At 41.4% G+C, this 24,025-nt stretch overlaps 2 protein-coding genes across 3 annotated transcripts in view; one reads left to right on the top strand and one right to left on the bottom strand.

Annotated features, from left to right (window-relative positions):
• Klp64D (kinesin-like protein 64D) overlaps positions 1 to 1,958 on the bottom strand; it is a 35,069-nt gene extending 33,111 nt beyond the window's left edge. Inside the window, exons 1-2 of one of the 2 annotated variants that reach the window (XM_074107785.1) lie at positions 1,878 to 1,958; positions 1,215 to 1,427 (exon numbers count right to left, since the gene is read on the bottom strand). In XM_074107785.1, the coding sequence (XP_073963886.1) occupies positions 1,215 to 1,367 (153 nt within the window). In that variant the 5' untranslated portion in view covers positions 1,368 to 1,427; positions 1,878 to 1,958. Of the gene's footprint in view, positions 1 to 1,214; positions 1,428 to 1,766 lie in introns of both variants that reach the window. The other variant, XM_074107784.1, reaches the window with a different exon arrangement.
• A 390-nt stretch (positions 1,959 to 2,348) lies between these two features.
• The window catches only part of Golgin104 (coiled-coil domain-containing protein 186), a 28,415-nt gene continuing 6,738 nt past the window's right edge, over positions 2,349 to 24,025 (top strand). Inside the window, 17 exon segments of the mRNA XM_074107783.1 lie at positions 2,349 to 3,975; positions 4,236 to 4,448; positions 6,055 to 6,174; positions 7,094 to 7,202; positions 7,830 to 7,984; positions 14,443 to 14,482; positions 14,485 to 14,534; positions 14,536 to 14,552; positions 16,264 to 16,423; positions 17,815 to 17,952; positions 18,513 to 18,614; positions 19,099 to 19,189; positions 19,350 to 19,438; positions 20,347 to 20,367; positions 21,122 to 21,160; positions 22,270 to 22,401; positions 23,001 to 23,075. Of these exon segments, the coding sequence (XP_073963884.1) occupies positions 2,788 to 3,975; positions 4,236 to 4,448; positions 6,055 to 6,174; positions 7,094 to 7,202; positions 7,830 to 7,984; positions 14,443 to 14,482; positions 14,485 to 14,534; positions 14,536 to 14,552; positions 16,264 to 16,423; positions 17,815 to 17,952; positions 18,513 to 18,614; positions 19,099 to 19,189; positions 19,350 to 19,438; positions 20,347 to 20,367; positions 21,122 to 21,160; positions 22,270 to 22,401; positions 23,001 to 23,075 (2,739 nt within the window). The 5' untranslated portion in view covers positions 2,349 to 2,787.

Below are 24,025 nucleotides of genomic sequence, written 5' to 3'. Positions count from 1 at the left end.
GAAGTTGACTGATGGTTTCGCTGCAGTATGCATTCTGTAGAAGTATAAGAGCCCTAAAGAGGTTTTTGGTCTTTTATTTGTCAATAGTATTGGAGTAAATTGCTGAATAAGCAGTGCTCCTCGTTTTTATAAAGTGCAAGCTTGCTATTGTACAACTACAAAGACTAGGTATGGCCAAAGTTATAAAATTATGTATAAACAACCTTAACTTTGGCTGTATCAATCTCTTTACAGTTGACTGGTGGTTTAGTACTTGAAGCAAGACTATTTGCAGTGTAAATAGGTCAACTATTACAGATGTGACCAGTAGCAGACAACTTAAAGTGGTGTACATTTAACAAGTACTAATTTGAAACAAGACAAGCTCATAACTCTTGAGTACTGAGCAAAGTAAATAGCTATTTGAATCATTATCATTGTCCAGTTTACTCATGACCTCCACTGTTGCAATAGACCAGATAGATTTTACACAATTCATTTTGTGTATCAAGTCTCAGAAGATTGACTTTTTCTTTTTCCAGCCTATAGTGACCCACCACTGGACAAAGGTCACTCCTTCATTCTGCCGCTTATTTTTAACAAAAAAGAAGTTTGTACCATAAGAGCACATGTGTGTTTAAAAATATCTGGAATAAAATGGGAATAGTAGTCCATACCTTTTTGAATATCAAAACCAAATGTTGGCAGAATCAATTTTTATTGGAAAGTCTTTGAAAAACGAAAGTGAACACTACTCAGATATTCAGAGCATGAAATGAAAGTAAAATTAAATACCTAAGCCACTTCAATTTGACAGAACTGTGTCAAATGATAAGTGGACACTATCAATTGACACATAAGTGATGATAACTCCGTCAATTACTAGAATACAAAACATTTTACAGATAAAGCAAATGTGGATGTTAAAATTAGGTTATGTAGAACTTTTTCCATTTTTTATAAATTCCAATAAGAGTCTACTAAGAATAGTCTATCTATAAAAATTTAGATTATTTTTCATACTAATTCTTTCTAGTCTTATTTCTCTTTCCTGCCAGAATAACCAATGCATGAATCTTATCAAAAGATGAACCAATGCCACCCCAAATTACTGAAATATGAGCATCAAGCTAGTGTATAATGGAATGGACCTAAATAGGTTGTTAAAACTAACCAAAAATTTCGCAAGTCCTTTTTTTCATGTAAGAGCTTGACGCGTCCTATCCTGGACGTACCTGGCTAGTGTTGGAGTCGAAGGCGGCATCGTAGCCGTAAACGCGCGGCGGCTCGGGCGGCGTCACGTTATTCCTCGTCACGGCCACCGTCCCGTTCACGGGATCCACGGACACGCAGCAATAAGCAGATTCCAGTTTTTCCCGCTCGTCCATAGGCCGCACCCGAACCACCACCCGCACATTTTCAACCGTCGGAGCGACCAACTCCGCATCCTAAAGAACAAAAAAACAAAGGTGAACACGTCCACTGCCCACGAAAGCCCAGGAACATGTAACGTTCGCAGAGTGAATCAATCCCCAGTGCGCAGTTACTATGTCGTAAACGCCTACGATAATGAATGACCCTGAAACGCGAAATACGTTATGACTCATTTCTATACGCCTAAAATTATTATTACGTTACCCGTTCTTAAGCTATCGATTAATATGCGAAAATAGAAAAAAACGTGCACAAATTAACCCATGTGGTATCCGCAAATGAAAGGAAACGAGTTATGAAATCATCGTGACACGATTTCCGGAAATCACATGATAGCCAACGGCTATACTTACAGGCATTTTCGACGACTCCGCCTCGTTGCGATCGCGAAAATAATAAATCGGTGAGCACAAAGCCGCGCAACGCGTACGTTTGTCAGATATTAGGTAAAAATCAATACTCACGACCTAGTTTTTCAGGGTTTCCTATTTCCTTTTGAAATGAAATGAAATTGGAATGACAAGACGTTTTCGTGTGTGTTGCCAATAAGAATAGAAAGGGAAATTAGAGTTCCATAAACAAGCAGTTTCTAATTGTAAAAATATTTACAAAGTTTTAGAAACTATGTATCAAACCTATGATTTTTATCAGTTTCTTTTTTTTATTTATATTTGAACTAGAAATAAACGTTAATCTGCGTTTCATTGTAAAAAAAGTATCTGATAACGATTTTTAAAAGGTAATATTGTCATTAGACGCTGGCAGCACCCATACCGGAAGTTCGAAGGCTAAATGCATGCTGCCCGTTTGTAGGGCCCATAAAGTCGAGTACACATTTACCATAATATGTCATAGTTTTAGTGTAAAACAATGGAAATTAATAATTTTGATGTCATTTGTCTTACATATTTAACTTTTTATTCGTTTATAAAGTTGGGAATTTTGGAGCTGAATTTATACACCTAAATTATTTTTTTAAAAGCTGCTTTATTTAAAAGGCTCTTTATGCTGCAATATGATCAATCAACCCACAGTTTCGAAAAAAGTGTGTACATAAATTTAAAATGTGATTTAATATAGCTAGAAAAGAACAAAAGTTTTAAATTAATTCTTTGTATTTTAATAACGTTACGTTTAAGAATTGCTTAAGATATATGTTGCATTGTTGCTATTTCAGAAGTTAATATTTTTTCGCAGTGTTTTTTTCTCTGTAAAAAACCTTCAGCTGGAAGAAGGGATAGGGAAATGTCAAAATCTGATGTTTATTTTGTTCACAAAAGTTGGGGTGAATTGTAGCTTTAAATGGCTTGCGCGTTGTCGCAGGGTCTTGTAAAATTATTCAGTGTACGCTCCATTTAATTGGATGTAGTAACAATGTCCTCAGGAGCCGTGGAGAATAAGCAGGAGCCTGCCCATATTGCGGGTGTCGACGTCGACGCATCGACTGGGGTAGATGGTTCAGAATGCGAGTTATCCTGTGACTCTGGACTCGAATCAAAGTCTTCGTGCCTTATAGAGGCCGTGGTAGCACCTGATACAACCCTTTCACCCAGTAAGTCTGTAGAAAGTGGTATCAAACTCGATATAAAAATGGATTCAGCAGACGTCCAAGGAAACGAAACACCGCCCTCACTATCACATTCCAGCGCCAGCTCTCCAGGCGCTAACACTTCTGAAAATTTTTCAAACTTGGACGACTTTTTAAGCAGCCACATAGAAGTAACTAATGATGAAGACAAAGCTATAAACCTAAATATAACTGATACTTCTAATAATAATGATAATGCTATCGTCGTAATGCTTAATCAGTCAGAAACTAGTTCGAATGACTCGGTTGACCAACCTGACACATATCTGGAGGCAAATAAGAGTTTAGCGACATCCACAGTGAGTCTACACGAAGCAACAAACACAAATATTACTATATGCAAGTCTCCATACAGCCGCAGCGCTGAAAACATATCCATAGATATTAAAACAGATCAAAGCATTGTTGATAAAGACACCATACTGTCTCAATTTAAAAGCCAAAAGAATAAAGTTAGTGCTACTCAAGTAATAACACCAGATTCACAAACTACTCTTGATGTGCGATACCCGAGAATACCAAAAGAAATCTTGTCCCAAGATATAGGAAGCATTGTTAAAAATGTACATGGGATATTTTCTTCAGTCAGTGGCAGTTTGAAAAGTGCTTACACATACAGAACAGGTCAAATGCCATATATGAAGACAGTGAAACCAATGACCAATGGTAAATTGATGAAGGACATATTCGAAGATGAGCAAAATGATGAAAAAGTCAATAATGGTATTGATGCATTGAAAGCTGAACCGAATGTTAATGAATCTGAAATTATAGATGAAAATAAGCCAATTTTGAATGTTGAAGAGAGCAATGTTAAAGGCGATGTGTTGAGGCTACAGATAGAGTCATTAGAAAGAGTTTTAGGGGAGCAGAGAAGGGAGAATAGTGTGCTGAGGGAGAGGGTGAAACAGCAGGCTGATGAGTTACAAGAGAGAGATCAGACATTTAAAGAGTTGGAGGTCAAGATGGATATGGTGAGTTGTGATTCTGTATTATTGTTTTAATTTCCACTATACCTACATATAACATTATCACTATTGTGAAAAGAAAAACCATATACCATCAGCAAAATAAGTGGTTTATCAATTTTTAAACAAGTTCCTATCAAATGAATATGTTGCTAAAGTCGAACTTTCAAGTTGACAGACACGTCTATTTTGCTGGCATATGAAAATTATAAACATAGTGACGAAAAGTTGTCTTTCAAGTTGAATTACTTTTTTTTTTATTTGAGATGTCGAAACGCGTGGAGCAAGCGGAACGCGAGAAAGATGCGGCGGTGATGCGTTACGCGAGCGTGGAGTGCAGTGCGATCGAGGCGCGGCGCGCGGCCGATGTGGCCGCTAAGGCCGAGAAGGCGGCCGTAGCTGAGGCAGAGCTGCTCAACAACAAGATTAAAGCTGCTAGGGAGGACAAGCAGAGGATTTGCCAGCTTTATGATGATAAGGTATGAAACAAGCAGGTGCGGTGTTGTATGTCCTGGAAGGGAGTTTGGGGTGATCTAGGCGCGACGCGTGACTTAGGCGTAGGCTTAACATAACAACAAGCTGCTAGGAAGGACAAGCAGAGCATTTGCCAGCTCTATGATGATAAGGTAAGTGGAACAAGCGTTCAGCGCCGCCCATTGGTGTGCAGTGAGGGTAGACAGCGCTATCAGCTGCCCCCACACGCACCTGCCTTGTGGAGAGGTCGCCCTAGGCGTCAGGTAGCAACATGCACCATTTTGCAGTTTCCAAAAATTTGATGTGCCTTTTGAGAGGCGCAATAGCGATGCAGACAATATAGGCCTATTTTAGGCGATTAAGGGTAAGAGCTGGTGCTGCAAGCGGGTGCGGTAATTGTATATTCCAGAAAGTATGATCTAAAAGGGAATTTGGTGCGATATAGGCGCCGCGCCCGGCCTAGGCCAAAAAAGCTTAGCGGAGATGGAGTGGCTTAGCAACAAGATTAAAGGGAGGACAAGCAGAGGATTATTGAGTTCTGATGATAAGCTCGCTGGAATGCGATTTTCCTCATGCTACCCCGTAACTTCTTATCAAAGTTGTTGCTTCTTCTTATAAAATTATATATATGTATGGACCGTGTTGCCTTAAATAGTTTATTATTTATTATTATTATTATTAAAGCGCCGTGCAAGTTATCTGCCACAGCGGGGCGTGCATAAATATCTAACGTATCCTACCGGCCCTAGAAATACATTCGTATCAGATATTTATGCACGCTTTGCTGTGTGACATGTATACCTTTGTTGTGTGACATGCAATACAGAATTTTAATTTGAATTTGTCAGATATTGGTGCTGTTCACTTGACTGTACTAATAGTAGATTGTACAACAAGTGCATAAATTAAGCCATTTGGCCCAAGACGTTCATATAGGTGGATAGACACGTCGAGGGGAAAATGGGTTTAATGCTCGAGTACACTCTGCTTTTCACTTAGATTGCGAGGAAATGAAATAGCAACAGTGGAAACAATTATTCATTGCACTTTCTATGTACTTTTTATTTTTATGCATTGTTACAAAATTCATTTTTATTTAATTTTATTGATTTATTTTGATTGATTTGATTGATTTTTAGTTTTATATAAATTATTTTATATAAATATTTTTTTCACTTCTCATGCTCGTAAAGTTCGTTTTTATGCTGTGTCTAGGCGACATAAAAAGACTTTTTATGCTCTAGTGCATAAAATAAAATCTTCGTCTAAGACCAAGGTAATCAGGTGTGAACAGCCACAAACAAAAAAGTTTCTACATATTTCTTTAATAATTTTGTAATTTATATGAAACTAAAAATCAATCAAATAAATCAATATTTTTTTTTATAATAATGCATAAAGAATAAAAAGTACATAGAAAGTGAATAATTGTTTCCACTGTTGCTATTTCATTTCCTCGCAATAAGTGAAAAGCAGTGTAAAACGTACCGTACCGGCTCGGGTGGCTATACGAGTGAACATCTCGGGTAAAATTGCTCGTTTTATGCTCTTGTTGTACAATCTACTAGAGGTATTGTATGTAAGAATTTAGAGTTACCTCCTTTTTTTCAGTGCCACGAACTTCAGAACTGCGACCGTGAGTTGTTAAAGGTGCGGGAGGACGTGAAGGAGTTGGAAGGACGTCTCAAGTGGACGCAGAGCAAGCTCCGGATGGAGATGGATGCTTATAAGGTACACTAACTGGTTGTATAAAGGACTACACCGTATACTGCCATGATCGTAATAGGAACGTGTCAGGAATGTCAACGGCATACATGACACGCGACGGCGACCACTGTTACGAAACGTGCTAGTGGCCATAGTCTCATACTTTTCAATACAAAGAACCTTTCCCATCACTAAATCTCGCTCGTGACGTCATCGTAGGTACGAAAAAATTCAACACGCCCTTGGATATAGTCCTTAACTCTTGGCCTCTTGGAAAGACTCAGAGTCACGCAACGAGCTGTGGAGAGAGCTACTATGATGATGATGATGAATTCGTATGAGCATTCTGTTTACCCCTTAAATAGGTGGCGTTTACAGCGAAAACACACACACATGAAAAATATTAAATATAAGTTTTTGGTAAAAAAATAAATTTAACACGAGCTTTTTTTTGCTGCCTGTACTTTTTGTTGACTGTACTTGCATTGTCACCCAAACTACATTTGAATACCAAATATTAAGTTGATGCCATTAATCATTGAAGAGTTCCGTCCTGTGGAGACAATCCTGGCCGGACTACCAGGATGTCACTGTCAGATTATTGGATTGTCACCAGATTTACATAAGTTTACCAAATTTCAAGTCGATCGGACTACTGGAAGTGGGACTTGCAAGATTTGACATAATAAATAAATAAACAAATAACCCTCCTTCGGGCAGTCGGGTAATAAATAAACGAAGCTTTTAAAAACGTTAGGGGGTGACGTACTATTTACCGACGTACATACAATACCGACATGATATTTGTGACACGCCCATAGAAACTTGTCAGATTGACACCAGTTTGTATGGGCGTGTACACGAAATATCGGGTCGGTATTTCCATGTCGGTATTATCCGTGCCGGTAAATGGTGTCACCCAAAGCGTTATACTTTTTCGCAGGACAGCGCAGAGCGCGTGGAAAAGCTGACGGCTCAGGTGTCGGAGTTGGAGGCAGCGCGGGACGCCGCAGCGGCCAACGCTACTGACTCGTTGCGAGCCAAACAGCTAGGTACACCTCAAAAATTGAAATTAATTACAATTCAAACATAATCATCAATTAAATAATATAAAATACAACATGTGAAAACCAGAAATTTTAATTAGATCACAATCAAAATTTATAATCAAATAAATAATAAATTTATACTATTTAAATTTCAATAAAATTAAATCCTAATGCGTTACAGTCCAATATTACAATGACGTTAAAATAATAATAAAATATCACTCTCTGTCATCTAAAAATATCTTTGACTTCTCATGCTCGTAAAGTTGGTGTTTATGCTGGATCTAGGCGACATAAAATGAGTTTTTATGCACTAGTGCATAAAATAAAATCTTCGTCTAAGATCAAGGTAATCAGGCGTGTTCGTTTCCTCGCCATCGAAGTGAAAGCAGTGTAAAACTCGAGCATTAAACCCACTTTCCCCTCGATACCGGCTCGGGTGGCTATATGAACGTCTTGGGTAAAATGGCTCGTTTTATGCTCTAGTTGTACAATCTACTATTAATGTGAGTCTCACAGTAGTTTCATGTTCAAAATACATTCCTTGCAACGCCTCGCACATCTCTGGTGGGAACGCAGCTTGAAGGGGTTATTAGTAGGTTTTATTTTATGGCACCTTGTATATTACAGAGAGTGAATTGAAGGAGAGTCAGGCGGCGCTGATTCTATGCCGGCATGAGCGGGAAGACTTGGGAAGGCGTCTGGCCGCTGTGACGTTGCAGTCGGACGCGAGTCGCGCCGCGAAGGACGCCGCTAGCGCCGCACTCGCGGCACTCACTGCTGAGGTCAGTGCGGAACTAAAGAGGGAGAGAGCTGTATATTGTTTTTTTTTTACAAATTTAGTACCTATCTGGGTAGGTCCATATACTAATATTATAAATGTGGGTGTGTGTTGTCAAGGGCAGACCTCTTGAGGGAGGTTTGACCTTAAAGGAGGCCTAGTAAGTTATTCTTTGAGTAAAACAATAAGACGTTTTAACAATTTTTTAATTATAAATTGAACACAAAAAATAACAGGCCTAATTTGACAAAATTAAAAGTAAAAGTATTACGAGAATCTCAGGTAGTAAGTTCAAGCGATTTTATTGAGAGGTGGTTCTGATTATTCGGTCTATCTGGCCTACACTTCCCTGGAGTCGGAGAGAAGAACCCGGAGCGAAGAGGCTGGCCACAGCAGGGGGGCCTGGTCCAGCTGAGTGGTCGTCGGTGCCGAGGTCAAAAGGGGCCTTAGGGCGGCAGGACGAGCAGCCTGGACAAGTGTTCCACGCCGGAACGATCAGGGTCTTGGACGAGCCAGGAAGGATGTGCAGTACTCCGGAAGTTAAGGCCGTCAGGGCTTAGTGTCAGGTTAGGGCGTAAAGGAGCCGCCTGAGCCGTGAGCTTTGAAAGTTGTAGCCGAGACGGAGCTGTAGACGAAGCTTGTAGCCGTAAAGGTTTGTAAGCCGTACAAAGTTTGTAAGCCGTACGGAGGTGTAAGCCGTACGAAGTTTGGAAGTTGAAGCCGTACGGAGGTTGTAAGCCGTACGGAGGTTTGGAAGTTGAAGCCGTACGGAGGTGCCCTGTAAATTAGGTGGTGTCAGTTGTGGTCCAGTGCTAGATTGTTTGCCAGTCACTCCTCTGCAGCGATGCCCCAACTCTAGGTGAGCTGAATTGCAGTGAGTGGCAGAGACAATCATACGGAGTTACAGGCAGGCAAAGGAAAGTGATTCTAGATTTATATAATTATTTTATAAAGCAAAAGAAAAAATAAATAACCTAAGTGACCGTTAAAATTTGAATACAACGGTTCACTAAATAACCGTTAGAAGATTACATTTGAAATTAAACGTTACTTAGCTGAGTTTGAATTTATTTTAACACCGGTAAGCATCCGTTGCATAAAAGTAATAAGCATTAACATAGGTTCTGAGTTTATAACAACGGATGAGAGAAATTAACAAGTGTTAAAATATTAAGTATAAGAAATGTTTGAAATAAAAGATTCCCTGGCCAGGGGAAGCCTTCAGTTCAATTACACAAAGTTAAATTATAAAGAAAATAATTATAATAAAATACACAGAAAAACACAAGAGTTAAATATCGGAGAACTTACCAAGTCTGGGCGTATGGAGCTTTCGAGAGAGCTGTTTAGTGTAGTCTGAGCTGTTGAATGTGTGTTTTACAGCTGTGCTTCAGCTTTTAAGGGCGAGAATATTACAGTTAGAATTCCCCCGGTCACAGCTGATCGACAGCACCCCTTGGCCGACAAAAACGGTCAAGGGTGAGTTGGTTATAGATATATTTAGTCGTACAAACTCGTGTAGTAAATGAGTGTAATAAAATGCCTACTTTTATAAAATAAATAAGTAAATAATAAATAAATATTAAATACATATTATTACGTAAATAAATAAGTCAAGAGAAAACTACGGTGGCGACCTCTAGAGTTCGTCCGCCATTCTGCTCAGAGATCCCTTATTGAGGAAAGCGCCATCTAGCTTACACTGAGCTAACTAAGATGTCAGCGATCGCCTATGTGCATTGTGACAGTACGCCCGTCCCTCCAAAAGAAATTTGAGCCTCATAGCAAATTTCGATAAAAAAAAATACACTATGACATAACGCTTACATACGTCGTCTCTCATACTATGATCATACTTCTACTCTCATGTCGGGTCAAACAACAACAGAGGCTTGTTGACCCTTATGTCAAAGGAATAAAATGTGTTATTGGAAGGTGGACGTTGTATGCATTCATAAAAATATATAGACAATTAATTAAATCTGTGATTGAAATTACCATCCGTTCCAATCATTAGAGTTTTGAATTACAGAGGCTAAGGGCATATTTTACGTGTTACCAACCGCACGGGTTCCGTAATTCAAATTTTAAAATACTTTTTAACGAGTTGCAAGTTCTCGGGTAAAGGCTTAAGGACAGATCAATTAATATTATAATAATGAGTGGCGGACCGCGACAAAAGATTATACTAGTTTAGCGTGTACCAAGTAATATGTACGCGCTATACGATTTAAAGAAAATAATAGTGCAAAAGGTGCAGCTATTATACGTACGCGCGGAGGCGGCGCGCTGAAATGACTCGATTCTATAAATAGAACCGTGCGTCTAAGTGATAAGGGAGTGTGATAAGACAAAAATTAAATTAATACGCGTGCGCATTCGCCGGTGCTAAATGGAGACTGAAGTGACGGCGCGCGACAGCTGATCGCCCGTCCAGATGCATTATGTAATTAGTACATTGAAAAGGAAGCAAGTGTGAAGCATATAAACAATTAATTAATCTGTGATTGGAATTACCATCCGTCCCAATCATTAGAGCTTTGAATTACAGAGGTTAAGGGCATATTTAACGTGTTACCAACCGCACGATTCCGTAATCCAAAATATTAAAATACTTTTTAACGAGTTGCAAGTTCTCGGGTAAGGGCTTAGGACAGATTAATTAATGTTATTGCAATTATATATTGACCGCGAGAGGGCCTAACGAAGTATTAAGTACAATATTTCAATTGTTAAGCACGCGAGTTATCAGATTAAAAGAAGTTAATAACAAAAGAGATGAGACTAGGATTTGTCTGCGCGCGGATGCGCAGCGCTAATGAGTTATAATACTAAGTATAAATAAATAGAATTGGGCGTCTAGGTACGTAATAAGAAGTGAGATAAGAGGTTTTAAAAAATAACATGCTTGCGCATGAGCCGGAGTTAAACATGGCTGAGTGGAAAGCGATGCGTGTGACTGCTGTTCTAGGTGCATTTAAATGTAGGTAAACAACCTTGCTAGGCAAGTAATTAGGTTGTTTATCATTTACTTAGAGTGCGCGGTTACTACCTGCGCTTGAGGGAACGGTAAGTAATTCTATGGCAGAGCATAGTTACGAAATACCGCAGTTAAATATAAGAGTACCCTAATCTATTTTATAAAAAGCGTTAACCTGTCTGTTCGCGATCGAAGTATAATGATCTCTAAGCAGGGAACAGACGGTCGAAAATAGAGAGCACACGCATAATATATAAGAAATAAGAGATAACTGGTTTTATTAACTCTGCGACCAGTTGATTTTTAGCAAGCACTCGAGTAGTATGATATGAATGTTGTGAGTTGTGATGGTGGTTTGTGTAGTTGTATGCCAGATGTGGTATTTCTTCGACACACAGTACCTAAATTTAACTCTCCGTATGTTACAGTGCTATTAAATTAACAAGTAGGACACAAGAAATAATAGTGTTGTGTATCTCAGTAATGATCGAATGTAAAAATTAAGAGACCGCGTTGAAGTTAAAATAATAGTAAAATTTGGAAAAAAAAATGTCAGTGTGTTTACCGAGATAATGATAAACTGATTTTGATGAAAGATCTAAATAGTGGTTCAGATATTTTAAAAATATAGAAATATCGTTGCTTTTCTATAAAATTGTAGGTATTTCAAATACGTTATTTAAAAATGATTTGAATCGTTAGAATTTCAAATTCAGTGGTTGGCAGTCACTAAATTTAAAATAACTGTTTCACTTGAAGCAGCGGTGAACAATATTAGTGAAAGTATAATTGGCGTCAGTTACGTTTAAATTTAACTTGATGAAAATTAGTAGGTAGAATTTGAATTGAACCGTTAACGTATTTGAATTTAGTTAATGCAACAATATTTAGTTAACTTTAGGTATAGATTGAAATTGTCGTTGAGATTTGAATTTTAAAACGCCGTCCGTTTCAACTGTGGCAAGTGACAGTTGAAATTCAAATAGGCGTTGACGAGAAAGTGGTCAAAGGTCGGCAGAGTATTTGAATTTAAAGATAACGGTAAAGCGGTTTTAAAATTAGAGTTATTAAAAGAGAAAAAAAAAACTATTAAATGAACCACTTAAGGGATCTCGGTAACTGAAACACTGGTTATGCCTATTATTCGCCTCTTACGAATTCCTAGACGGGAATGGCGTTATTCTAAGCCCCGACCACCATACAGGGGCGAGAAAAACAGGGTACTTACTGCGAGATACACAGAACACACAAGATACACAATAAATTTTTGCACAATCACTGCAATTCTAGGCAAGAAAAACGTAACAATCAGAACCTCTCAAAAAAAACCCACGGGCGCCACTGTCAAGGCAGACCTCTTGAGGGGAGGTTTGACCTTAAAGGAGGCCTAGTAAGTTATTCTTTGAGTAAAACAATAAGACTTTTTAACAATTTTTTAATTAAATATTGAACACAAAAAAATAACAGGCCTAATTTGACAAAATTAAAAGTAAAAGTATTACGAGAATCTCAGGTAGTAAGTTCAAGCGATTTTATTGAGAGGTGGTTCTGATTATTCGGTCTATCTGGCCTACACTCCCTGGAGTCGGAGAGAAGAACCGGAGCGAAGAGGCTGGCCACAGCAGGGGGCCTGGTCCAGCTGAGTGGTCGTCGGTGCCGAGGTCAAAAGGGCCTTAGGGCGGCAGGACGAGCAGCCTGGACAAGTGTTCCACGCCGGAACGATCAGGGTCTTGGACGAGCCAGGAAGGATGTGCAGTACTCCGGAAGTTAGGGCCGTCAGGGCTTAGTGTCAGGTTAGGGCGTAAAGGAGCCGCCTGAGCCGTGAGCTTTGAAAGTTGTAGCCGTGCAGAGCGGAGGAAGCTGTAGCGTACGAGCTTGTAGCCGTACGAAGGTTGTAAGCCGTACAAAGGTTTGAAGTTGAAGCCGTACGGAGGTGTAAGCCGTACGAAGGTTTGTAAGCCGTACGGAGGTTGTAAGCCTACGAAGTGTGGAAGTTGAAGCCGTACGGAGGTGCCCTGTAAATTAGGTGGTGTCAGTTGTGGTCCAGTGCTAGATTGTTTGCCAGTCACTCCTCTGCAGCGATGCCCCAACTCTTAGGGTGAGCTGAATTGCAGTGAGTGGCAGAGACAATCATACGGAGTTACAGGCAGGCAAAGGGAAGTGATTCTAGTTTTATATAATTATTTTTAAAAAACAAAAGTAAAAATAAATAGCCTAAGTGACCGTTAAAATTTGAAATACAACAGTTCACTAAATAACCGTTAGAAGATTACATTTGAAATTAAACGTTACTTAGCTGAGTTTGAATTTATTTTAACACCGGTAAGCATCCGTTGCTTAAAACTTATAAGCATTAACATAGGTTCTGAGTTATAACAACGGATGAGAGAAATTAACAAGTGTTAAAATATTAAGTATAAGAAATGTTTGAAATAAAAGATTCCCTGGCCAGGGGAAGCCTTCAGTTCAATTACACAAGTTAAATATAAAGAAAATAATTATAATAAAATACACAGAAAAACACAAGAGTTAAATATCGGAGAACTTACCAAGTCTGGGCGTATGGAGCTTTCGAGAGAGCTGTTTAGTGTAGTATGAGCTGTTGAATGTGTGTTTTACAGCTGTGCTTCAGCTTTTAAGGGCGAGAATATTACAGTTAGAATTCCCCGGTCACAGCTGATCGACAGCACCCCCTTGGCCGACAAAAACGGTCAAGGGTGAGTTGTTTAAATATATTTAGTCGTACAAACTCGTGTAGTAAATGAGTGTAATAAAATGCCTACTTTTATAAAATAAATAAGTAAATAATAAATAAATATTAAATACATATTATTACGTAAATAAATGAGTCAAGAGAAAACTACGGTGGCGACCTCTAGAGTTCGTCCGCCATTCTGCTCAGAGATCCCTTATTGAGGAAAGCGCCATCTAGCTTACACTGAGCTAACTAAGATGTCAGCGATCGCCTATGTGCATTGTGACAGTGTGTTTGTATGTTTTCCGTTTTTTTGGCATAAAGATAGTTTATGGGCCAGAGAGTGAAATAGGCTTCTTTTTATCCAGAAAAAATGCACAGTTCCCTAGGGAACAGCGCGCGATAACCGAATTCCACGCGGGCAAAGCCTGCGAAGACCTAGCCATAGATAGTCAATAAAAGAAATAAAAACCCACTGAAACAAAAGACAATCTCTTTGCTGGCCACCGGCAATGTTGTATGAAATTCCATTACTATCCCCTAATTTGAAATTAGAACGAATCTTCAAAAACTGTTATACAAAGACGTACTTGGCGTTTTATGATCACGAAGAGAAGGACGATATTTCCTTGGATGTCTGAGAAAATTAAGATTATTTCGTTATTCAAATCCTATTCTGTATTCTTTTTATCTTTTGTTAATGTAACTTTATAATAATGTTAGACTTGTTCTAGTGCATAATTTTTGTGTCAATGGAATAAAGAGACTATGAGTATGTGTCCCCCAGGTGGAGTCACTGAAAGAGAGCAATCGCCAGCTGGAGCAAGAAGCGCGGAACTGGCGGCGCTGCGCGCGCAGGCCGCACTCGCGGACTCGCTCCAGCGCGCAGCTGCAGAGGTACAGGCAGACGCGCCATATAATCTGCCTAAAAGTTCATTACTTAATACTCAGTTTGACACATTTTTGAGATACATTTTTTATGCGACGTCTTTACGTACTCCCGGATTGTGTTCGAATCGCTTAACGTATAGTGCCTATTAAATTATTGGATATACCTTTATAGTTTTTGTGGTACTAGTCGTGGCAATGAACTTTTAGGCAAAGTTAGGCGGCGGAAGGTATACATAAATGAAGTTTAAGAATTTTGAGAAACCAGCACACTATTTTCCCAAAAGTGTCTTCATGACTCCCTCATGGTTCAGGTTGAACCAATCCTCAACCGATGGTCACGACACGAGACTACAAGCTCGCCACACACAGCAACGATATTTTTATTCATTTATTAATAACTAGCGACCCGCCCCGGCTTCGCACGGGCAAAGTAACAAATAAACAGCCAAGTGTGAGTCGGACTCCCGTAGTACGAAGGGTTCCGTACCTATACAACATTAGATATTCGCAAAAAACGGCAAAAAAACACATTTGCTGTATGGGAGCCCCCCTTTAATATTTATTTTATCTTAATTTAATTATTTATTTTTAAAGTACATTATTACAATACAAATAAATATTCTGTGAATATTTCAAGCAACTACCTGTTGCCGTTATTAATATCGAGCAAAAAAAAACACGTTTTCTGTATGGGAGCCCCCCTTAAACATTTATTTTGTTCTGTTTTTAGTATTTGTTGTTATAGTGGCAATAGAAATACATCATCTGAGAAAGTATAAACTAAACTAGTTCATGAGATACAGCCTAGTGACAGACAGACAGACGGACAGTGGAGTCTTAGTAATAGGATCCCGTTTTTATTACCCTTTTGGCACAGAACTCTAAAAAGGTCTCTAATCAAGGGCACTTCGCACACATTTTTCAGCTCAATTTCCCAAAAACTACACCCGAGCCGACCCGCGCGAAGCCGGGGCGCGTCAACGTAGAGTAAATGCATTTTTTGGTTAGATTGATATTTTTAATTTCGTAATATCTTTTGAATGGAATGTCCGATTTGAATAATTCAAAAAGTAATCTACAGGTATTGAAACCGTCTTGAATATAAAAATATTTATTTGGATAAGGATTAATACAAAGGTATGGATAACACGGTCTGATTTTAGTCGGCATTTCTGTCACCTTTTAAAATGTAAAAAAGTACTTATAGTGACATAACTACAATAGTTGGACAAATGGTATCGCGAAGTTTTTTTTAGATTTTGATATATTCTTTAAATATCGTAAAACATTTTTTTGTTATCATCAATAGTTTTTACAGGGCATGCGATGAAAGATATTTTATGGCAACTTTTTGTACACTATTAGTTACATTATTGTAGTTTTAGTACGGAACCCTAATTTTTTCTGGTAATAAATATAGGCTATGGCACTTTTGAATATATTTTTCTTCCACTCTTTATGGCCACCCCCACCAACCAACCCGTCAGATTAATACCTCTCCGTTATTATATAGACGTAGGGCGTAAACTCAATGAATGCGCTCGAGTATTTCCAAGTGACTGTTTTTACATTTTTGAAAATTTGCACACGCCTAAATCCCCTATCTATATTCTACACCTCTCTATTATATTTTGCACCTAATCTTCACAATCCAATAAGTCCCATTACGCTAGAGTAACTAAAAATTTAGCATACCCGTCTCCTCTACTATTACCAGGGAGACCGAGCGCGCGGCGCAGGCCGAGGAAGCGCTGGGTCGCGAGCGCGCACGCGCGGAAACTTGCGCGCGGCGCGAGGCCGGCGCGCTGGAGCACGCCGCGCGGCTCACTGCCCAGCACGTGCAGCAGCGCGCGCGCGCCTCGCACGCTGCCTCGCAGGTACACATACACTGTGCAGCGCGCGGCCGGCGCTCTGGAGCACGCCGCGCGGCTCACTGCCAGCACGTGCAGCAGCGCGCGCGCGCCTCGCACGCTGCCTCGCAGGTACACATACACTGTGCAGCGCGCGGCCGGCGCTCTGGAGCACGCCGCGCGGCTCACTGCCCAGCACGTGCAGCAGCGCGCGCGCGCCTCGCACGCTGCCTCGCAGGTACACACACACTGTGCAGCGCGCGGCCGGCGCTCTGGAGCACGCCGCGCGGCTCACTGCCCAGCACGTGCAGCAGCGCGCGCGCGCCTCGCACGCTGCCTCGCAGGTACACACACACTGTGCAGCGCGCGGCCGGCGCTCTGGAGCACGCCGCGCGGCTCACTGCCCAGCACGTGCAGCAGCGCGCGCGCGCCTCGCACGCTGCCTCGCAGGTACACATACACTGTGCAGCGCGCGGCCGGCGCTCTGGAGCACGCCGCGCGGCTCACTGCCCAGCACGTGCAGCAGCGCGCGCGCGCCTCGCACGCTGCCTCGCAGGTACACATACACTGTGCAGCGCGCGGCCGGCGCTCTGGAGCACGCCGCGCGGCTCACTGCCCAGCACGTGCAGCAGCGCGCGCGCGCCTCGCACGCTGCCTCGCAGGTACACATACACTGTGCAGCGCGCGGCCGGCGCTCTGGAGCACGCCGCGCGGCTCACTGCCCAGCACGTGCAGCAGCGCGCGCGCGCCTCGCACGCTGCCTCGCAGGTACACACACACTGTGCAGCGCGCGGCCGGCGCTCTGGAGCACGCCGCGCGGCTCACTGCCCAGCACGTGCAGCAGCGCGCGCGCGCCTCGCACGCTGCCTCGCAGGTACACATACACTGTGCAGCGCGCGGCCGGCGCTCTGGAGCACGCCGCGCGGCTCACTGCCCAGCACGTGCAGCAGCGCGCGCGCGCCTCGCACGCTGCCTCGCAGGTACACACACACTGTGCAGCGCGCGGCCGGCGCTCTGGAGCACGCCGCGCGGCTCACTGCCCAGCACGTGCAGCAGCGCGCGCGCGCCTCGCACGCTGCCTCGCAGGTACACACACACTGTGCAGCGCGCGGCCGGCGCTCTGGAGCACGCCGCGCGGCTCACTGCCCAGCACGTGCAGCAGCGCGCGCGCGCCTCGCACGCTGCCTCGCAGGTACACATACACTGTGCAGCGCGCGGCCGGCGCGCTGGAGCACGCCGCGCGGCTCACTGCCCAGCACGTGACGAAATCCTGTGGGATCTACCAATTACATACTTCTTGAAATCTTAAATGAAACAACATAGTTCAGTGTTTATATTTTTTGCCTTGCTACGATCAACTGGACTAATATCGCGATCGACCGGTTGGCCACCCCTGTAATAAAGGTTAATCTCCCCAGGCCCAAGCGTTATCTGCAGACAACGTCTCCCTTCGAGAGCGAGTGGCAGCTCTAGAGGCAGAATGCAAGCAACTCCAAACGACGCTGACTGAGGAAACCGACCGCCGGCACAAGGAGAGCCGGGTGCTCGCTAGAAAGGTTAGCTAAAGATCTTACCACTACCCAGTACAGTCAGCAGCAGAAGTGGATGAGCGGTTACGGTACTCATAAATCTCATAATGATCCATTCACGACTATTGCCAGGGTAATGACAGTGTGTTTAGATCATTTCGAGAACCAGAACTGCTCATCTACTAGGGGAGTGAGAGGCACGGCACGGCATGAACTTGGAATACCAGGAATAATAATTTTGGGGAATTGGTATATAACCTTTTTGTTTTTCCTTTTTGTACAATAAAGAGTATACACAAACAAACAAACAAACATATATTGAAGAAATTAATTGGAATTGGAGATACAATACAGACGTGCTGGTGACAGAAAGACAAGTGGGGGAGTCCACAGACAGTGTAACATAACTTATAGACTATACTTTTGTTTGTATTGCCAGCATAAATGTCAAGCGATCTAAAAGCGCGTATATCGTAAAGGATAGTTTATTACATGTGACATTTTTTTTTAATTAAAATAGTTACTTATGACACTAGAATTATTATAGAAGTATTTTGGCAGCGTATATTTCATCAAAGTTTTTGTAGGTCGCGGAGTTGCAAGAAGAAGTGGCGGAGGCGAATAAACAGCTGGAGTGGGAGAAGGGCGAGAATGGAGTACTAAAGAAGAAGCATGCTAGTGCCATTAAGGTACGAATTTAACATAAAGCGACAACCATGAACTTGCAGATTAAGATTATGTATGAAGGTATATAATCTCTTTGTTGTACAAAAGAAAAGAAACAAAATACTATTGACAAACTTCGAGATACTTGTACAAGGGCGGACTTATCCCTTTAAGGGGTGTGTGGGCCACCAGTCAAACTGTGAGCGTATGAGAGGATCAAAAATAGTGGAATAATGATTATGGCATGAGAATTAAGTTTAAGGGCGTAAATAATCGCAAATTAATAATATTAACATGTCTTGAGGATACATTGAGATATTTCACTGTGAAAGTGAATGCTCGGGTCAGTGTAAAGGTTGACGAAGACCCGGGTTCGATGACCAGTCCCAGCATTTGTTTTTCTGGCTTTTTTGAAGTTTTAATAAGTTATATCGCCGCAAGATGCAAAAAGGCCACAGGTGAAAACAGTGTTCAGGGTATTGAATGCGTTAATAAACTCATTTCCAGGAGCTGAACCGTGAATTGCAGCGTACTCTCAAACGATGTGAGCAACTCGAGGCCAAACTGCCGCCTCCTGACGCGCCTTCTACAAGGACGGGTATGGAACACACACACACACACACCATGACACAGACACACAGAGTTAACAGGAACATATCATCAACATCAATTGTATTTTTTTGATGAACTCGTTCATAGAAAATTATATTGAAATGGTTTAAATGGAAAGAAGACATTTTATTCATTTGTGTGTGCAGGGTCCATAACGTCGCTAAGCAGCAGCGAGAGCGCGCCTCACGACGACAGACTGCAAAACGGACACTCAGACGTACTGCCGGAGATACAGGTAAAGTTGTATTCAATTCATTTATTTAATTTTATTTACCTAGGCACTTTATTTAATCTATGTTATGTATTATATCTAGGTACATACTATACTATTGGCTCAACTTTAATAAACACTTACAGCAAGAACTAGCACACCAGCAGCTTATACAGGCATTGTACACCCTACTAGTCGCATAGGGGTTGCTTAGGTGCTGTAAAATTTTCCTTAAGTTGCACAGTGGCATTAAAAACATTTTAACAGCTGTTATTAAATTACATATGTATTATTGCTAGTATTAAAACTACTGTGAGCCGCAGACAATAATTAAAATAGATGCAAGAGCCATTCACATATTAGGTTGTTAGCCTGTCGCCTACGGTATACCTTAACCTATATCCTCAGTCGCCTCTTACGGCATCCACGGAAAAAATGGAGAGGTGGTGGTGGAGAGGAATGGAGACATATCAGACACTTTAAGATAATACTCCCGTCCGTAGAAGTATGGTGGTCGCTGGGTACCAGATTTCAAGTGTAATTTTAACGAGTGAAAGTTGATTTTCATTATCATCATATCAGCCATAGAACGTCCACTGTTGGACATAGGCCTCCCCCATAGACCTCCAGTTGCCTCGGTAGGAAGCGGCTTGCATCCACCGTGAACCCGCGACTTTAATCAAGTCATCCGTCCATCTCGTTGGTGGACGTCCTACGCTGCACTTGCCGAGCCCCGGTCTCCACTCTAGAACCTTTCGGCCCCCAGCAACCATCGAAAGACCAGCGAAAGTTGGTTTTAGTGTATTATTTCCAAAGTATAAAATTTTCTTCCATTGAGATAAAAACAATGTTAATAGTAGTAAATTATAAAATAATTATGCACATATCTTATACTTAACATTTATTATAACTTCTTTTTCATGCCGGTCTAGGAAACGCATCAATACAATATGGTAAGCGCGGCGTTTAAAATGATTTTTTCATCACACTTGCTCGTAAAGTGTCGTTACATGCAGGCTACCTTGGTTGCAACCCCCCAAATAAAACCCTCGACCTTAATATTCGCACTCCCAGACCAACACCGCATCAACTCAAAATAATACACCATTTTAATTTAGACCTTCCAGAATTTTGATTTAAGTCTAAATTAAAATGGTGTATTATTTTGAGTTGATGCGGTGTTGGTCTGATATGCTTGTCATGAAACCCGTGATCGGTAAATGAGTCATTGCGCGTACAAATTTTCTTGTCATGAAGCCCAAGGTGAAAGGTCGGTAAATGAGTCAATGCCCGTACTGATACTGCTGCGCGCGCTGCTGCTGCCGGAGCGCGCGCACGTCGGGAACATGCTGTGGAGGGGGAGGGCGGCGGGAAGCAGCAGGGCTACTCCGAAACTCGAAACTCGAAGTTCGTGTCGTGCGGTTCCTCTGACACTTATACTATTTAATACGAGAGCGAGAGGGACCGCACGACACGAACTTCGAGTTTCGAGTTTCGGAGTAGCCCTGCTGGCACTTCCAAGAGCGTAGTCAACGGTATCGGCAATTTTTGAACAAATATTAGTTTTTCTTTTACAAATAGGTATACAATTTTACTCGCAAATATGATGAAAAACATCTTTTCATCTTCGACTTCGGGCTTCTAATACTCTCGTTCGTAATTCCTTATTTACCGCCCTTAAGACACAATGTACTATTGTTATTTCAGATCAAAGAAGCGAGCATATTTCATAACTTACTGCATAAGGTGCGCTTTGGGTTTTGCTTCTGATTAGTATTGTATCGTAGTGTAATTTGTAGTTTAGTTAAACTTCGTCTCTAAAACACCTAACCTATGAGAATTTGGGGTAGTGTCAGTGTTCATTTATTTGGCAAAAACATAAAATACATAAGGCTTTATTTTAGTACTAAGAATATTATGCATCCTGGTAGGATATAGCCACAATTATTATAAAATAAGTAATCTAATGTTTTAAACTTTCGTGATTTTCACTGATAACTGCGGCCACAATCTTGTCTTTGTTAACGTGATAAGTCCCGATGACGGTCGCAGTAATAGGTAATATAACTGTAATAGGCAACTAAAAGCTAAGATATCGTACATAAATACATTAAAACTTTAAAACTAGTGTAGCTTTCTATTAGTAATAAGCCAGGAATTGTAACTTCGTTAGAAAAATGGCCTTGCGTGTCCTAGTAGGTGGATTGGTTTTTTTGGAATCTTTTTGTATTTTTTATTTCAATTCCAAATTTTTACTTTTACGGTCATCCCGTAAAACCTAAATTGAAAATACAAAAAGAAATAAGATAAGATATATTGTCCGGGTGAGCGGTTAGTTCCAATGGAGTGCCGAAAAAGTTTCTCGATGAGGGCTACGGCATAGATGTCGCTAGCGTCACTGCTTAAGTGACTAAGTAAGAAACAAACAAGCTGAGATATGAGGTGCATAGGGGAAATTCGTGTCGGTACCGTTGACCATCAGTGGTGTAGCGGTATAGCACGCGGTACGGATTACCGAGGACCTGGGTTCGATTCCCAGTGATGGTCTTATTTTTCTATTTTTTCTGTGCATCTATATTTCAGTTTGTATTTTCAATCTAGTAGCGCATCACGCGCGCAAACCAATCCCTGCTTTGTTTCTGAATTTTAACCAATCAACAAGCACGTCTACCTACTTGCCACCTTGAAAATGATTCGTATTTAAATCGTTTCGGTTTAAAGTATGGCCAATGGCCACTTTTTGTGTGGAATTTGTTCTGAGACGCTTCCTGGCTTATTATTTATTCGTAGGTTATAGATGTGTTACGGGGGATCAGGGTGTTTTACAATATTGTAATATTAGTTTGGTTGCTCAGGTGCGCGAGCCAGACAAGCAGGCGTTGATCGAGCGGATCGTGTCGCTGCAGCGAGCGGCCGCGCGGCGCGCCGAGCGCTGCGAGTTCCTCGAAGAACATGCCAGGCAGCTCACTGACGAGCTGAGGACCAAGGTGGGGGTTGCCTCCACTAAAGGAGATCTCGACCACTTTCTCAACCTCGTTTCTACCCGAATTGTATGTACAGAAGCCTTCATAATGAGGGCTGTCGTTTTTTGTCTTTCTAGATGGCGCCACTGTTGCGTGAGGTTTTTAAGTGTGGCTTTCAAAGTCTATTATTACGGGCGTGGAAACAAAGTTTAGATTAAAATCATATTTAATACACCTTAAAACCGTACTATAAAAATATCAAGCAACCACAGTGTTGCTTAGTCCCGTTTTGTTCGGAAAAAAAGGGACGACAAAAGTTTCCGAAAGACAAAACTGTCTCAAAACACAGACCTGGAACGCATATTTGCCATAATTAATTTCAGATATAGCAAAATATTCACTAAATTATTCTAATTATAAATAAACCCGGCGAATAAAGCGGCGAATTCATACGCGATAGCCCTCATTGCATTTCCACTTGAATAAAACTTTCCTGTGAAGCAAAAATTGGCGCCATCTGTGTGTTCTAAGTATAAACCTCACAAGCACACACACAAGCTTTGCTTAGTTTGGGACTAGGTCGATTGGTGTTAAGTGTCAAATGATATTTTTTTATCTTTCAGGCGCGCCTCCTCCGCCACTTGCTGCCGGCGATGCCAGCACAAGCGCTCTCTTCCACGGCCAGCGATTCCAACAAGGTACTCTCCAATCTTACAGGATAAAAAACACAAATTAACAAAAACAAAACGTTAAAAAAATATTAATGCAAGCTTTTTTGACTGACTGTACTTCCATTTTATCCAACTTACTCGTATACCAAATTTCAAGTCAATAACACGACTGAAAGTGGATCAAAATGAACTTGTAAGATTTGACCCAACATACAGGGCAAGTTAAATGAAAGCTTGTACTTAACATTACATTAAGGCATTAAGGCCGTGTATACGTATTTTTGCGACTTTGGCCGTGTCTTTTGCCCTTGACTGTATATATGTCGGCGGCCGATCGTAAAATCCGCCAGATCACGAAATTCCTAGGCACATTATGAAATGGCGCCATTTCATGATATGCCTAAAAGTTGGCCAGGCATATCACGATGTGCCTGAGAAACAATACGGCAGATTGATTAGAGCAAGATAGCCCTACATGTAGTTCCAGAACAATTATTTTATTAGTAAAGGAATGTCATGTGCTCACGAAACAACCGAAAAACATGCTTACAACGCAGCGGCAGCACACATAAGTATCTGAATAATACGTTTCTCGTATGGGGACCCAATTCTCGTCTCGTCCAGAGCCAGCATAATTGGCTAACTACACCAGACACCAGAAATAGTAAGCTATACATATAAAATCAAAATCATTTATTCAGTAAATAGGCCGCAATGGGCACTTTTACACATCATTTTTTAAACTACCAGCGCTTTCGGAAAGACCATCATTATATATATTATATTTATTTCAAAGTTACAAATCGAAATTTTACCGGTAATTCAAATTCAATCTGGTTTTATGAGTGGCCCGATGATGTGTCCAGGGTGGGACTGACCCGGGTGACTCCCCACAAGCCCGGGACCCGATCCTGGATGTCACAACGACAATGGATACGTTACCACCTGACTTGCGGCCTGCGGCAAGCCCCTCCGCG

Source organism: Choristoneura fumiferana, chromosome 26 (genome assembly GCF_025370935.1).
Source record: "Choristoneura fumiferana chromosome 26, NRCan_CFum_1, whole genome shotgun sequence".
NCBI classification, from domain to species: domain Eukaryota; kingdom Metazoa; phylum Arthropoda; class Insecta; order Lepidoptera; family Tortricidae; genus Choristoneura; species Choristoneura fumiferana.
Note: the sequence above shows the minus strand (reverse complement) of the source record. Positions and strands in the feature narration are given on the sequence as shown.